This window comes from Quercus suber, unplaced genomic scaffold, assembly GCF_002906115.3.
Source record: "Quercus suber isolate HL8 unplaced genomic scaffold, Cork oak 2.0 scaffold_305, whole genome shotgun sequence".
Classification (NCBI taxonomy): domain Eukaryota; kingdom Viridiplantae; phylum Streptophyta; class Magnoliopsida; order Fagales; family Fagaceae; genus Quercus; species Quercus suber.
Window position 1 is genome coordinate 360,937 of NW_027069761.1, and position 13,849 is coordinate 374,785.

Here is a 13,849-nt window from a genome sequence, read left to right on the forward strand (position 1 = left end):
GCGAAGTTCATCCATGTTGATGCCATCTAGTATTAGAAGTGAATGAACCCAAACCACGTTGTTGTGTTACAAGGACATATGGCAATCCATGGATATGGATATTGATGGGATGTGCTTTGTAGGGACGAATGGATGGACCAAATTACATAGCAGATTCCGTGCCGCTGAAAGAGCAACCAAACCGCAGCTACAAAGCTTTCAAAGATGCACAGATGGTGTTCTTGGCGATGGTGTGGTCAATTTTCTTGAACCGATGAGCTATGAAAGGGTCTTGCGGCTTTGATGGATGGTAGCAGCAAGCGTGGCTTTGACTGAAAATCGGAATTTAAATATATATATATATATATATATATGTAGGACAGATGAATCTTGTGGCAAAACGATGGCATTGCCACGGAAGTAGAGAGAATCTGTGACAGTAGCTTGTGGAAGACAATGGCCTTGTGGTGTTGATGTGGCTTCTGACAGCCTTACAGCAGTGAGGTTATACCGAAGAGGTGGGAGGCCATAGAAGACGAATGCAGTGGAGAAACACTAAAGAAGACAAATGCCGCTCTTTGAACATACCAAAGTACAGAAAATCATGAACAAAGAAAGGTAGTTCTAATACATTAAATATTAGCATTGATATACTATATTGAATATATTATAATAGATATCATTATCTCCTCCACTCTACTTACCATTTAAATTTCCACATGTTGGATCTCACTTATCAAAAGGTAGTTTGAGCCAGCACATGATGAGGAGTGATAGAAGTATATGGTTAAATGATTAAATTTATCGTATCTCAATAGCTTAAGTTTTTAAAATAATTAGTAAAATAAAATAAAAATAACAACTTAAAAACACAAAATCAAAGCACATCAACCCAAAATAAAGTTCTATAGAATACAAAAAATCATTAACTTAAAGTAGAAATGCAAGAAAAAAAATTTAAAAGATTTTAAAAAAAATCCGCTAAAAAATGAAAAAAAATATGAGAGAGAATGAGGATGAGAAGAGACAAAATAAAATGAAGATGCATGGATAGAAGGAAAAAGTGACATTATAAGGTAGAGAGTAGTGGAAAGAAAAAATGTAAAATTGAAGAGGAAAGGTTGGTAGAAGTGTAATAGTGAATTGAAAAACTAATAAGAAGAAGGGTAAAAATGAGGGAGAGGTAGAATATAGGTGAATGATGCGATACAATAAGATAGTAAAATTAATTTCTACTGAGCGACTTTTATATATATATATACCATGGAGTTTTTACGGTCAGAAAGAATCTTGCAGATCCTCTGACCAAAGGGCTAACTAGACAATTGGTATATGATACATCGAGGGGGATAGGACTTAAGCCCATTGAGTAAATCACCAATGATGACAACCCAACCTATGTCAACAAAGGTTCAAGGGGCATCATGGAAAGATTCAAGATAGCACTAATAGTGAGAATAAGATCTCACTGTCCCTCCCTATGGTGTAGATAGTGCTTACTACCAAACTATTGAGGTTGAGTTTAAGACTCTAAATGAATTTACAGCCTTTATAGGTGCTGTATGATAGTACACACTTAATGAATTCAACTATGTGGGCGTGGAGATGGGGCTGCCTCCTATAAGAGTGAGGGCAAACTCTCTAGAGCACTTATGAAAATCCAAGTGGGGCGCATGGCTGAAATGTGCCAAATCGAGAACTCGTCTAAGAATTCACAAGCAAAGGTGTTCGTATTCTTGTGGTTCATGAAACTGGTTCAAGATCTTGTATCACCAAGATTTTGTGAACTCTAGAATACAAATACCAAGTGTTGATTCAAGTCCACAAGACATCAACACTAATTTCATCTTGTGATTGCCCAATTTTTTTAAAAAAAATAAATAAATAAAAATTTTAAAACATGTGGGGGATTGTTGGGTATGTTTTAATATTTAAGCTCGTGATATTTTGTTGTAAAGCCCAAGCCCATGCTCTAGAATTTTCCTTCGCTAGCGTGGGAATTTTTGGCAGCAAACAAAACCCTCAATCTTCTCATATTTCCTTATAAAATAGTCAACCGTACCTTTCCATGTTTTTGCAGAAAATACATAGCGGCTTGTGACATCAATGGAAAAGAAAATTCCTTTGTTTTTGCCTTTCCCTTTTCACTCTAATCATCTTTAGCTACTTCCTTTTTTAGAGCTCTAAGACTATCAAATTTTGCATATATGATATTAGTTATAAAAAAAAAAAAAAAACAAAAACAAAAACAAAAACTAAAAACAAAAAACATATATTACTTTTGATACTCTAGCCACTTTGTTTTTTGTTGAAAATTTTCTCTTGGGCATTTGTGACGAGTTTGAAACTTTGTTTATGAGTACACATTAACTGAGTTGCCGTTGTATCCTAGAGAGCAACCGCCTGAGCCATTGGCATTGACGAATTCATTCTAGTGGGGTCAAAATCGCTTCTTAAGGACAGCGGATTTAGTTCCGTACCTCGGCGATAAATTTTCCTTAATCCTTAATTTTATACACTTTTGTACTTGTCTATTTTACTTATAAGTTAATTTGAGCATATCTTTTTTTATTGATATATTATTGATATTGCTTGTAACTTTGCTAATCAATTTGGACAATTTTTAAACTATACTTCCAATAGGAGAGAGTTGGGGAGAGTAGATTAGAGTTAGCTGAAAATATGCAAATTTTGAGCCAATTCTACTCTACTCTATTCCTCCTCCCTTCCCTCAATCCAAACGGACCATTAGAAACTATCAGTAAAATGCATAAAGATAGGCATGACCAAAGAAAGAAAATCAATAAAACCAGGTACAAAAGAAATATGCATGTGCACATTGAATAATAGCCAAAATCACCAAGATCGTCAAGATTGTCCATATAACATGGCTGGCAGCATGGTAAGAGAAAACCTTGAGTATAATCCAAGCCCAATTAAAAGGATCTAATTATGCATAAGGGTGACACAAATCATATTGTGCATAATGACACAACTTGCTTTCACACCCGTTGCCCACATATGAATTTGCATCCATTAACCCGTGAAGGAAGCATTTATTGACCCAGCCAATGTGTCTAAAACACTTTGCGAAGTTCATCCATGTTGATGTCATCTAGTATTAGAAGTGAATGTGAAAGTTCAATATGGGTATGAAACACCCTTGAACGTTTAGACCCCCAGAAACAAAATACCAATTCAAGCTTTATATCAAACAAGTAATGTGCGGAATATGATAACCAACTTATAACAGAATTGATAAAATAATCTAAGCCAAATATAAACACATCCACAGCAGTAAATATGAGGCAAAGATAAAGGAAAGAGAGATGTAAACACACGACCAATACACGATGTGTTATCGAAGAGGAAACCGAAGTCCTCGGCATAAAACCTCTTTGCCGCCCTCCAAGCGGTGATAAAATCCACTAAAGAATATAGTTGGGATACATGAACAGCAGAAGACCCTCCAAGCCTAATCTACCCAAGTACCTAAGCCCTCCAAGATTCTTGCTCCAACGAGGTTACGCCGAACCTATTTCTTCTTTAGCTTGCCAGATTCCACTACTTGACCATAGCATCAACCAATGTATATTGGTTCCTTTCCAAACTGCTTCCTAAAGCACCAAATGGACCTTCTCATAGACGTGGGTGTGGTGAGATAAGGGTTTGGTAAATGACCTCTCAAAGGTATGACAATTGAGAGGAAGAGAGTAGAGGAATTTGTAGAGTCTCTTTAGATGAAGATTGGGGATGAGGCAATCTTGTTTTTCTCTAGGGTTTTCTCTCACAAAATTCTCTCTGGAAGCTCTCTCAATATGATGGGTATAAGGGTGTATATATAGTAGGGTGAGAAGGGAATGCAAAACGTCAATTTTTGCCAAACAGGGCAAGTTGGCGACTTGATCTCGCGGCTTGACCAAGTCGCGAATTCAAGTCGCGACATAACGGCCTGGCCAGACTAGAACTTTTGTCCTGTAGCGTGACAGCTGGCGCGACCCTTCAGCTTCCCAATGTGCCTCTCACGTGCCAGCATTTCACGTCTTGCCAGTCGCAATCCACCCGCGAGCCTTAGCCACGAGCCTTTGTTTTTCTTGCACACTCTTGAACTTTTCTTCACATCTTCTCACACACTACCCTTACAATTTTCCCACCTAAATACAGGGTTGCTAAGTGCTAAATTACAAGCAAATTGGTCACGGAATAAAGCCAATTAAATGGTTGATTAAATTCAACCTTACAGAATGAACCCAAACCACGTTGTTGTGTTACAAGGACATATGGCAAACCATGGATATGGATATTGATGGGATGTGCTTTGTAAGGACGAATGGATGGACCAAATTACATAGTAGATTCCGTGTCGCTGAAAGAGCAACCAAACCGTAGCTACAAAGCTTTCAAAGATGCACAGATGGTGTTCTTGGCGATGGTGGGGTCAATTTTCTTGAACCGATGAGCTATGAAAGGGTCTTGCGGCTTTGATTGTTGGTAGCAGCAAGCGTGGCTTTGACTGAAAATCGGAATTTAAAAATATATATATATATATATGTAGGACAGATGAATCTTGTGGCAAAACAATGGCATCGCCACGGAAGTAGAGAGAATCTGTGACAGTCGCTTGTGGAAGACAATGGCCTTGTAGTGTTGATGTGGCTTCTGATAGCCTTACAGCAGTAAGGCTATACTGAAGAGGTGGGGGAGGCCATAGAAGACGAACGCAGTGGAGAAACACTAAAGAAGACAAATACTGCTCTTTGAACATACCAGAAGTACAGAAAATCAGGAACAAAGAAAGGTAGTTCTAATACATTAAATATTAGCATTGATATACTATATTGAATATGCTATAATAGATATCATTATCTCTTCCACTCTACTTACCATTTAAATTCCCACATGTACGATCTCACTTATCAAAAGATAATTTGAGCCAGCACATGATGAGGAGTGATAGAAGTATGTGGTTAAATGATTAAATTTATCGTATCTCAATAGCTTAAGTTTTTAGAATAATCAGTAAAATAAAATAAAAATAACAACTTAAAAACACAAAATCAAAGCACATCAACCCAAAATAAAGTTCTATAGAATACAAAAAATCATTAACTTAAAGTAAAAATGCAAGAAAAAAAAAATTTAAAAGATTTAAAAAAAAAATCCGCTAAAAAAAGAAAAAATATATATATGAGAGAGAATGAGGATGAGAAGAGACAAAATAAAAGGAAGATGCATGGATAGAAGGGAAAAGTGACATTATAAGGTAGAGAGTAGTGGGGAGAAAAAATGTAAAATTGAAGAGGAAAGGTTGGTAGAAGTGTAATAGTAAATTGAAAAACTAATAAGAAGAAGGGTAAAAATGAGGGAGGGGTAGAATATAGGTGAATGATGCGGTACAATAAGATAGTAAAATTAATTTCGACTGAGCAACTTTTATATATAAATATAGATATAGAAACAATGATATGTTCCACGCCATTTTTGCTCTCAAACTTTGCAGTCCCCACTCTACTTTTATATAGCTATTAACTAAAGCTCCTTTCTTTGCTTCCATACTCTTGATAGGTTTTCTATATTTTACTCATTTTGTGCATTATAGTATATCATTTCTGATTAAATATGTTTTAGTTACGACCCAAGCTTAGAAACCTGGAGAACAAGAAGCCTCATGCCTCTTGATGATTAAGAATATCAATTTGCATGTATCTTACATTTATAGAAGCACACTCTAGTCCGAGTATGTTCAAGGTGAAAGTCATATTCCATCACCGAGAAAAAGTACTAGGTCATTTTAGTGCTATTTTATTTTATTATAATATTTAATTGATTGGAAAGTTGATTTGAAACAAGATTATGGATTATGAACCATTAATTATTCTAAATAATATAACTTGGGAGACTAGGAATTTCAAATACTAAAAATTATCTTTAAGACCACATGGGAGTATGACTTGATGGTAGGAGTTTTTGTTTTAGCATTCAAAGATGTACAGTTCGAGGGTAGCTCCAGGAAAACCCTACAATACACGTTTATCCATTACCGTTACGTGGCATGGGATCGATGAGCCCATACTAAAGACCTTTTTTTTTTTTTTTTTTAATTCAACAAAAAAAAAAAAAATGTACATTTTCAAATCTAAATCCTCTAAAAAATTTACAAACCAACCCGATTATGGTCTAAATTGTAATAATTTATCACGTAGGAGTAAATTGTAATTATCTGTTGAGAAATGGGTTTAAAAGAGTTGAATAAAAATCTAAATTATTTTTATCAGGCTTTACAAAATAATTTAAACTCAACGACCCAACCCAATTGGTGTTTAGAGTTATCACGTTGGGTTGGCTTTTCAGCCTACCTTTATAATGCTATCATGGGGTTGGCTTGCTTTTCAGTCATGAGAGCTGTGACAACTTGTAATAAAAAGATAGAGAAATGCAACAAAAGACAAGAGAAGAGTAGTCATGGAATATATGAGTCCATCTCCTACCATAGTTTGACTAGTATTTATAGTTCCACTATTTTTTTATGAATTATATTTATATAATTCATCTGTGAAGCTTAAGCACCATAAATAATAAAATATTTTGAGAAAACGGTTCTGTAATCCCATGGATCTACCCACAAGGAAAGATAATACGAGTATATCTTTTTTTATATAGTAGTAATAACGAAAGATAATATAAAATTAAAGGATTTAAATAAAATTTTGGGTGAAAAAGCCCTACTATAGTTATAATATATATATATATTTTGGAAAACAGCCTTTTTTTTTTTAAAGAATGTTTCAACCTGTTGTATCTGCTCCTGATGATACATACTCTTTATCATTAAACCAAGACATCAATCGGATTTTGGTGTAGGCGGAAATTGAACCCCCAATTTCTTATTCAACTATCAAAGACTTTACCAGTTGAGCTAACTAGAACCACATTTTTGGAAAACAGTCTAAAACTTCATTTCTAAATAAATATAAGTTAAACTAAATTACAAAGGTTCCAAAGCATGAGGAGGAGAGTTCTCAATCCAAATAACATCAAAACGCTATGCTACACTGCAATACTTAAGTCAATTTAAACCCTACACTTTCATTAGCATGACAATCAAAATCCTATCCCACTTTATTAAGTTCTGAATGAGACATCTAATATATACCCAAAAAATGCATTGATTTGTCCAGCTTGTATAGCTTCTAATTTTATTTCCTCTGATTAGAGGAGAATTTTACCAAAAAGAAAAACTCATCTGAAAACAATTACCCCTCCCTTCCCTGCCCCTTAAACAGAAAACACCAAAATTGCCTTCCTTTTGAGGAAAAAAAAAAGGTACCATACTTGTGTGTATTGGTATTAAATTTCTCATTATTAAGGCTGAATTTAACTAGTAGTGAGACTAAGGGTTTTGATTGTCACACCAATAAAAGTGTAAAAAATTATGAATTAAATCATTTAACTATGTTACGAACATTCTCTTATATGTAGACTTAAAATCTCTTAATAAGTCTAACCTAACATACAAAATTTTATTACTCATAAATTGAAGATGGAGTGGATAGTGGAGACTGTTTAAACTCAAAACCATATTTCTAACAATTCAGCAAATAACAACAACAGGCCCTGCCATGAAGCAAACCCAGAGTACAGAGAGTGCTCAAAATTAGATTGGGATTCATATTACTAGTTATTGTGATCCATCTACCTAGTAAAGTAATAATAAAATGCTATTAAAGTCTACATAATTAAAACAATTACTATTAGTTAAAAACTTCAACTCCGGTCCATCCAAGATTCCACTATGATCACGTTGATGTCCTTGTCTGGGGTGAAGATTTTTTAATATGAAAGTATGAAACCGACCCAATTTCCTAAGAAATGGCAATATCAAACACTGGCTAAAGCAAATTGCTGAAAATGAAGTTTTGTCAGCCAAAAAAAAAAGGCAAATTACCACTATAGGAGATTCCTTTGCCTTTTAACATTTGTCCTATACCTGAATTTTATTCCATTGATTGACTATACATTTGAGCTAACATTTGAGCTAATCATCCAAAACTTTAATTCACTAGTCAAAACTCACCACCAAGATTCTTTGTCTATCCTTTTTATTCATTAGTCATTCATCAATCGCAACCACCTTTTGTCCTTCCATGATTCAGAACCAAAAGAATCTTAGTTCTTTTTCTTTTTCTTTATAAAATTATATGGTCCACACCCATTTTTGCTCTCAATCTTTGCAGTCCACCTCCATACTTTATATAACTATTAACTAAAGCTCCTTTCTTTGCTTCCATACTCTTGATAAGGTTTCTGTATCCATCTTTTGCATTATAGTATGCATTTCCTTTGTATAATTTGAAAGCGTTCTGTTTTAATACATTGAAAAGTGAACATTTGGTTCATGGTTTTTACTCCTTTTGCATTCTCAAAGCCATTCCTACCACCTTTTTTAATCTTCTTTGAAAGTTTTGTACTTGGAAGGAGGTAGTTGCTACTCAAAACCTATAAACAAGGCTTGTTGAAACTCATGCTAGCATTTATCTTTTTATCATAAGTAGGCTGCATAAATATAAATGTTTATTCCCATAATCATGCTATGATAACTCTTCAGTTTATAGTTCTTCCTTCAATGTTTTGTTTGCTTCCAAATTCCAATGGACCATTTTAAGTATCAGTCACAATAAAAGTATATAACTATTGCAGAGTCTTGACTTGTGAGAAATAGCCATGACTATCGCTGTAGAAACTGAGACTCCAACAAGGCTTGAGGTTTGTACTTCACACATTGTTTCATTGCTAGAACATTAACTTGGGGGATTTTGCCTATTCACAAAGAAGAGACTGAGTGGAATTTATTTCAATCAGAACATTATATCTAATATTTGATTAATATCTGTAATAAGCAGGGAAAGCATAGAGCAATGGTAGTTTGTTTCTTTCTCGGGCTTGGGTCTCTTGTGTCATGGAATAGTATGCTGACAATTGGAGATTACTACTATCAGTTGTTCCCAGTAAGTCATGCTTATTTTCAATATATTTTTTGAGGCTAAAGATGACTGCATAAAACTGCTCCCTTTAGATATTGTACAAGTACTTTAATCTTTTGAAGCAAGAAAGAAACCGCAGCTTTTTGAAATTCAACGTTGATACTGTATGAGAAGGGGCAGGCTCAACTGAAACTTTTTTTTACTTTTATTTGGTTTATATTTTATATTATATATGCCCTTTGAAAAGCTAGAAAACTAAAATTGGGAAGGGGGGGGGGGGAAGAAAAAAATGATTCTTCAACCATGAGTTCTATGTTATAATTGCTGAGAGCCTAAAAATGGAGTTAGTTATTCCTGTTTTACAAAATAGTTTAAGGAAAAAACTATTGTTACTTCATTTGATTTATTGTAAGATGAGTTTTGAGATTAATTAGACTTACAAGGTTTTCCCTCTCTTTGGAAGAAATACCATCCTTCAAGGGTACTTACGCTTGTTTATCAACCATTCGCACTTGGAACAATGGCGATACTAGCATACAATGAATCAAAGATTAATACCAGGAAGCGCAACATATTTGGATACACTCTTTTCTTTGCAAGCACTTTGTTAGTCTTAGTTGTAAGAAGATTTTCCCATTTTATATTCTTAATTTTGGCCATCTAATACTTGTAATTCATATTGCATCCATTGTAATTTCCCTTCCTACATGTTTGGTGACAGTTGGATTTCACCACATCAGGGAAAGGTGGAATTGGACCTTTTATTGGTTTATGTGTGCTTTCTGCTTGTTTTGGAGTTGCAGATGCCCATGTTCAAGGTGGAATGCTTGGAGACTTGTCTTTCATGTGCCCTGAATTCATTCAGGTTGATATTCTCAAGAGTTCTTCTATTGACGTCCCTAAATTTTAGTCCGTGAATGATTATAATCGCTGAAGTTTAAAGCGGTCATTTTAAGTCCCTATGGAGTGATAACATGTCAGTTTTAGTTTGACCACATAATATAAGGACTAAAAGTGATCATTTTAAACTTAAGAAATAAAATCTCTCGTGGGCAGAACTTTAGGAATCAATAATATATTTGAGCTGAATGTTTTCAACAATTTTCATTGTTGCCTTCATCTGTTTAACCTTAACTTTAATACATGTCCATTTTTTATGCTCTGCAGTCTTTCCTTGGTGGTCTAGCTGCATCGGGGCTCTGGCCTCTGGTTTGAGGCTACTCACAAAAGTGTCCTTTGAGAAAACTCATAATGGGCTTCGCAAGGGGCTAGTATGTTGCTCTTATTTTACTAATAGTCGACTGTTATGGTTTTCACAATTTCGCTCATATGTAATCATTGCTGATTTGATGGAAAAATGATGTTCCTTACTAGTTTGTGCTGTTTCAAATTTCAATCTTTCTCATACATTATTATTATTAGTATTGAGAAGCCAACAATATGGAGTTGAATTTAAGCGTACAGGAAAAGGAAATTGAGCTTCACTAAATTGCATAAAATAAAATTCTTGGTTTTATATAAATTTTCTGGAGCTAAGATGACTAAAAAAACATCTTTATTTTGCAGCACTGTTCCTTGCAATTTCCACATTCTTTGAGTTTCTGTGTATTCTGCTCTATGCAATTGTCTTCGCTAAACTGCCAATAGTGAAGTACTATCGCTCAAAGGCAGCATCAGAAGGATCAAAAACTGTATCATCTGACCTTGCTGCCGCTGGCATCCAAACAAACTCAAACCAAGGAGTAATGCACCTTCTCTTTAACCTCATGCTGTATCATGCTCAACGAAGTTTTGAGATTGCAATATCCTAATGGCCTTTGAAATTTTCACAGGATGAAGATGACGCGAAACACTAGAGCGCTTGAGCAATAAGCAATTGTTCTTTCAGAATATAGATTATGCAATTGGCCTATTTCTGATTTATGTGTTAACATTGTCAATTATCCCCGGCTTCTTGTATGAAAATACTGGAACACATGGGCTAGGCTCATGGTAAGTGCACAATTATCACAGAGGAACATTTGGTTTACTTTTTCAAATGATGTAAGTTGAATGAGTAAATGTTTTTCACTGTATTCTAAGTGAGCCTGCTTTTTATCAAAAACCATCATTTCCATTTTTAATTTCAATAAAAACTTGTAACATTTGGATATATATACTCCATTAGTCCAGTTATTTAACATTATCATTCCCTAAATGATTTCTTTGCAGCTTTCCATTGTTTCAAATTACACTTTGAATAAAGTTGGCAGTTTCAAACCATAATATTGTTTCTATGCCTATGTGCTAGTTGCCTACATATTTGCCTTGTCTAGTGAACTATAAAAGTGAAACTACAATACTAGCGCATTGATGATGATCTTTCAGGTATGCACCTGTTCTGATTGCAATGTACAATGTCTGGGATCTGATATCAAGATACATTCCTCTCATCGAAAGCCTGAAGTTAGAATCCAGGAAGGGCCTTATGATTGCAATTCTTTCTCGTTTCTTATTTATCCCAGCATTCTACTTTTGCACAAAATATGGCAATAAGGGATGGATGATCCTGCTGACATCCTTATTGGGGTATCTAATGGCTACCTTACTGTCTGTGTCCTTACAGTGGCGCCCAAAGGTTACAAGGTTAGTTGACATAGCATGCTACATAATGTGCAGTAAATATAAGTTAAGTGATTCCTGATTAATATTTATTGGTTTCATTGTTTTGTAGGGACCTGAGCAAAATGCTTTGGGCAATTTGCTTGTGTTGTGTTTTTATGTGGTTTATTTGCAGGAGTAGCTCTTGATTGGTTGTGGCTCATAGGTAAAGTGGGTTTTAGAGATCCAAGTTATTATTGTAATAAATGAAGCAAAGTCAGTTCCTCTTGACCATTTATCACTTAACAGAATGAAAATCATTAGATGAATAGCAAATGCTAAACTCTATGCATTGGAATTATATTGTTGATTATATAGCCATGACCTTTTCTAATTTTGTTTAAATTATCAAAATCTCATAAATAAACTTTATGCATTTGAATTATATTGTTAATTTTATAGCCATCACATTTTATAATTTTTTTTAAACTATCAAAAACCTCATAACTAAACATGACGGAGGTACAAGAAATTTTATGAACCAAACAATATTGTGTCCTATGTAAGAAATATGGAGTTAGCCATAGAATTGAGTTCAGCAGGACACACATAGAATCCATTGCAACTAGAGCACATTCAGTATAATACCATTGTATGTCATGAACAGCACTGATTTTGATACGTACATACATTTAGATATCATAGCCAATTAGCAACATGAGGTTATTTTCAGCATTTTAGTCATTCACTGTCCAAAGCAGGACACAACTTCCTACATAAATTTAAATTATAAAAATAAAAAAGAGTCTAGTTAAAATATGGTTTTACCTAAAAAATAAGTAATTCTTTAAAAATGTGTGCAAGTAAATAAGCTAAAAGAAATAGTTGATGGCAAATAGGCTTTTCTCACATCAAATCAGTATCCTCACAAAAATACTCCATACACGCCTTTTCTTAATGACAGTAGTGAAACATCTGAAAATCGAACATATTATTTGCAGCTAGGGTTCAAAATTCTGTAGCAATTAACATGTACAACCAAGACATACACATAAATGAGCAGTCCTTTCTATATCATTAAAAATAAAAAGTAAAAGTTCTCCCCAACCCCAACTAATCAAAATAGACTCTAGATGGTCACTTTGTGTATTTTGATGCTGTGACAGAATAACCCTACAAAAACATGAAAGATTTTACTATACATAAAAACTAACATTAGTAGAAGTAACTTTTTTATAAGAGCATGAATTTAGATAGTATAGAATGGAAGAAAAGAATTCATATGACCGATCCAATATAATCAATTGAGGATCCATAGCTGACCCCAAATTTTGGGACTAAGGTATGTGTGTTGTTGTTGTTGTTGTATATAAACTAAGCACAACAGCATAACTTTTAAAAGAAATAGCCTTTGACAGCAATTACTTGAGCCCATGAATAAGAAGTTCAAGATCCTTTGTCATCTTCCCTGATTTGACTGTTCCAACACATGCTGCTCCCAGTTTCACAGTAAATCCAAAAGTCTTGTGCCCATTTGCCTGTACTTGATTGCTCATCACAAAGATTTATATGAAAAATCCAATTCCTAAAACTTCAAATTCACAAACTAAAATTATACAAAACTCATCAATAAAAGAAGAAATTAATCTGATACCTGTGTGCAAGACCTCGTGTTCAAGCAAATATTGATGCTATGATGTTTATGCTGGTTTCACCACCTCTCAAATGGAGCCAGTAGTAATAGTGGTAACTGTCCCATGTGCTGCTTCAGGTTTGATTGTCTTTCCATCTAGGCACACCCCTGAAACCGAAGTCTGACTTCACATGTATTAGAAGTAAAAAATGGACAAAAAAGAAAGGCTTTAAAAAAAATACCAGGAAAAATAAAAATGAGAACGGCAAAACATACCAGCACTGATGTCACCAGCCCAAGAGATTCAAATCCTGTACCAATGGCAAGAGTTTTTATCGTAAACTAGATGAATAACTTAACACTCAGTTAGGACACTCCAAGAGCAAGAAACTTTTCATACAATTCCCGCATTGATACAAAACATTGGGTGAAACAATCACTCTGCACATTGCGATCATAGTTTCTGCAAGTCCACATAACCTCCTTCACTTTAAGAACCTAAGCTACCATATTATCAGAGGCAGTATTCATGCCTAGCAATTCAACCACAAAAGTTGATGACAAACTACTCAAACTTCATAAAGTAATTAGCATGATGAACTGGATATCTCACCATATCCCTGCAGCATCAAACTTAGATTTCCATTGAGTTTCATGGACTTCCTGAAATATTCCT

General features: G+C 34.5%; 1 protein-coding gene across 1 annotated transcript; it reads left to right on the plus strand.

Moving 5' to 3' along the window:
* The first annotated feature begins 374 nt into the window (after positions 1 to 374).
* LOC112020984 (equilibrative nucleotide transporter 3) lies at positions 375 to 11,985 on the plus strand. Its single transcript, XM_065782519.1, is given in 14 exon segments — positions 375 to 597; positions 8,677 to 8,742; positions 8,880 to 8,984; positions 9,424 to 9,579; positions 9,682 to 9,825; positions 10,128 to 10,149; positions 10,152 to 10,235; positions 10,527 to 10,702; positions 10,793 to 10,811; positions 10,814 to 10,952; positions 11,328 to 11,521; positions 11,524 to 11,585; positions 11,674 to 11,713; positions 11,716 to 11,985. Coding segments are annotated over 13 exon segments (1,278 nt in total). The 5' UTR covers positions 375 to 597; positions 8,677 to 8,700; the 3' UTR covers positions 11,811 to 11,985.
* Positions 11,986 to 13,849: the final 1,864 nt, after the last annotated feature.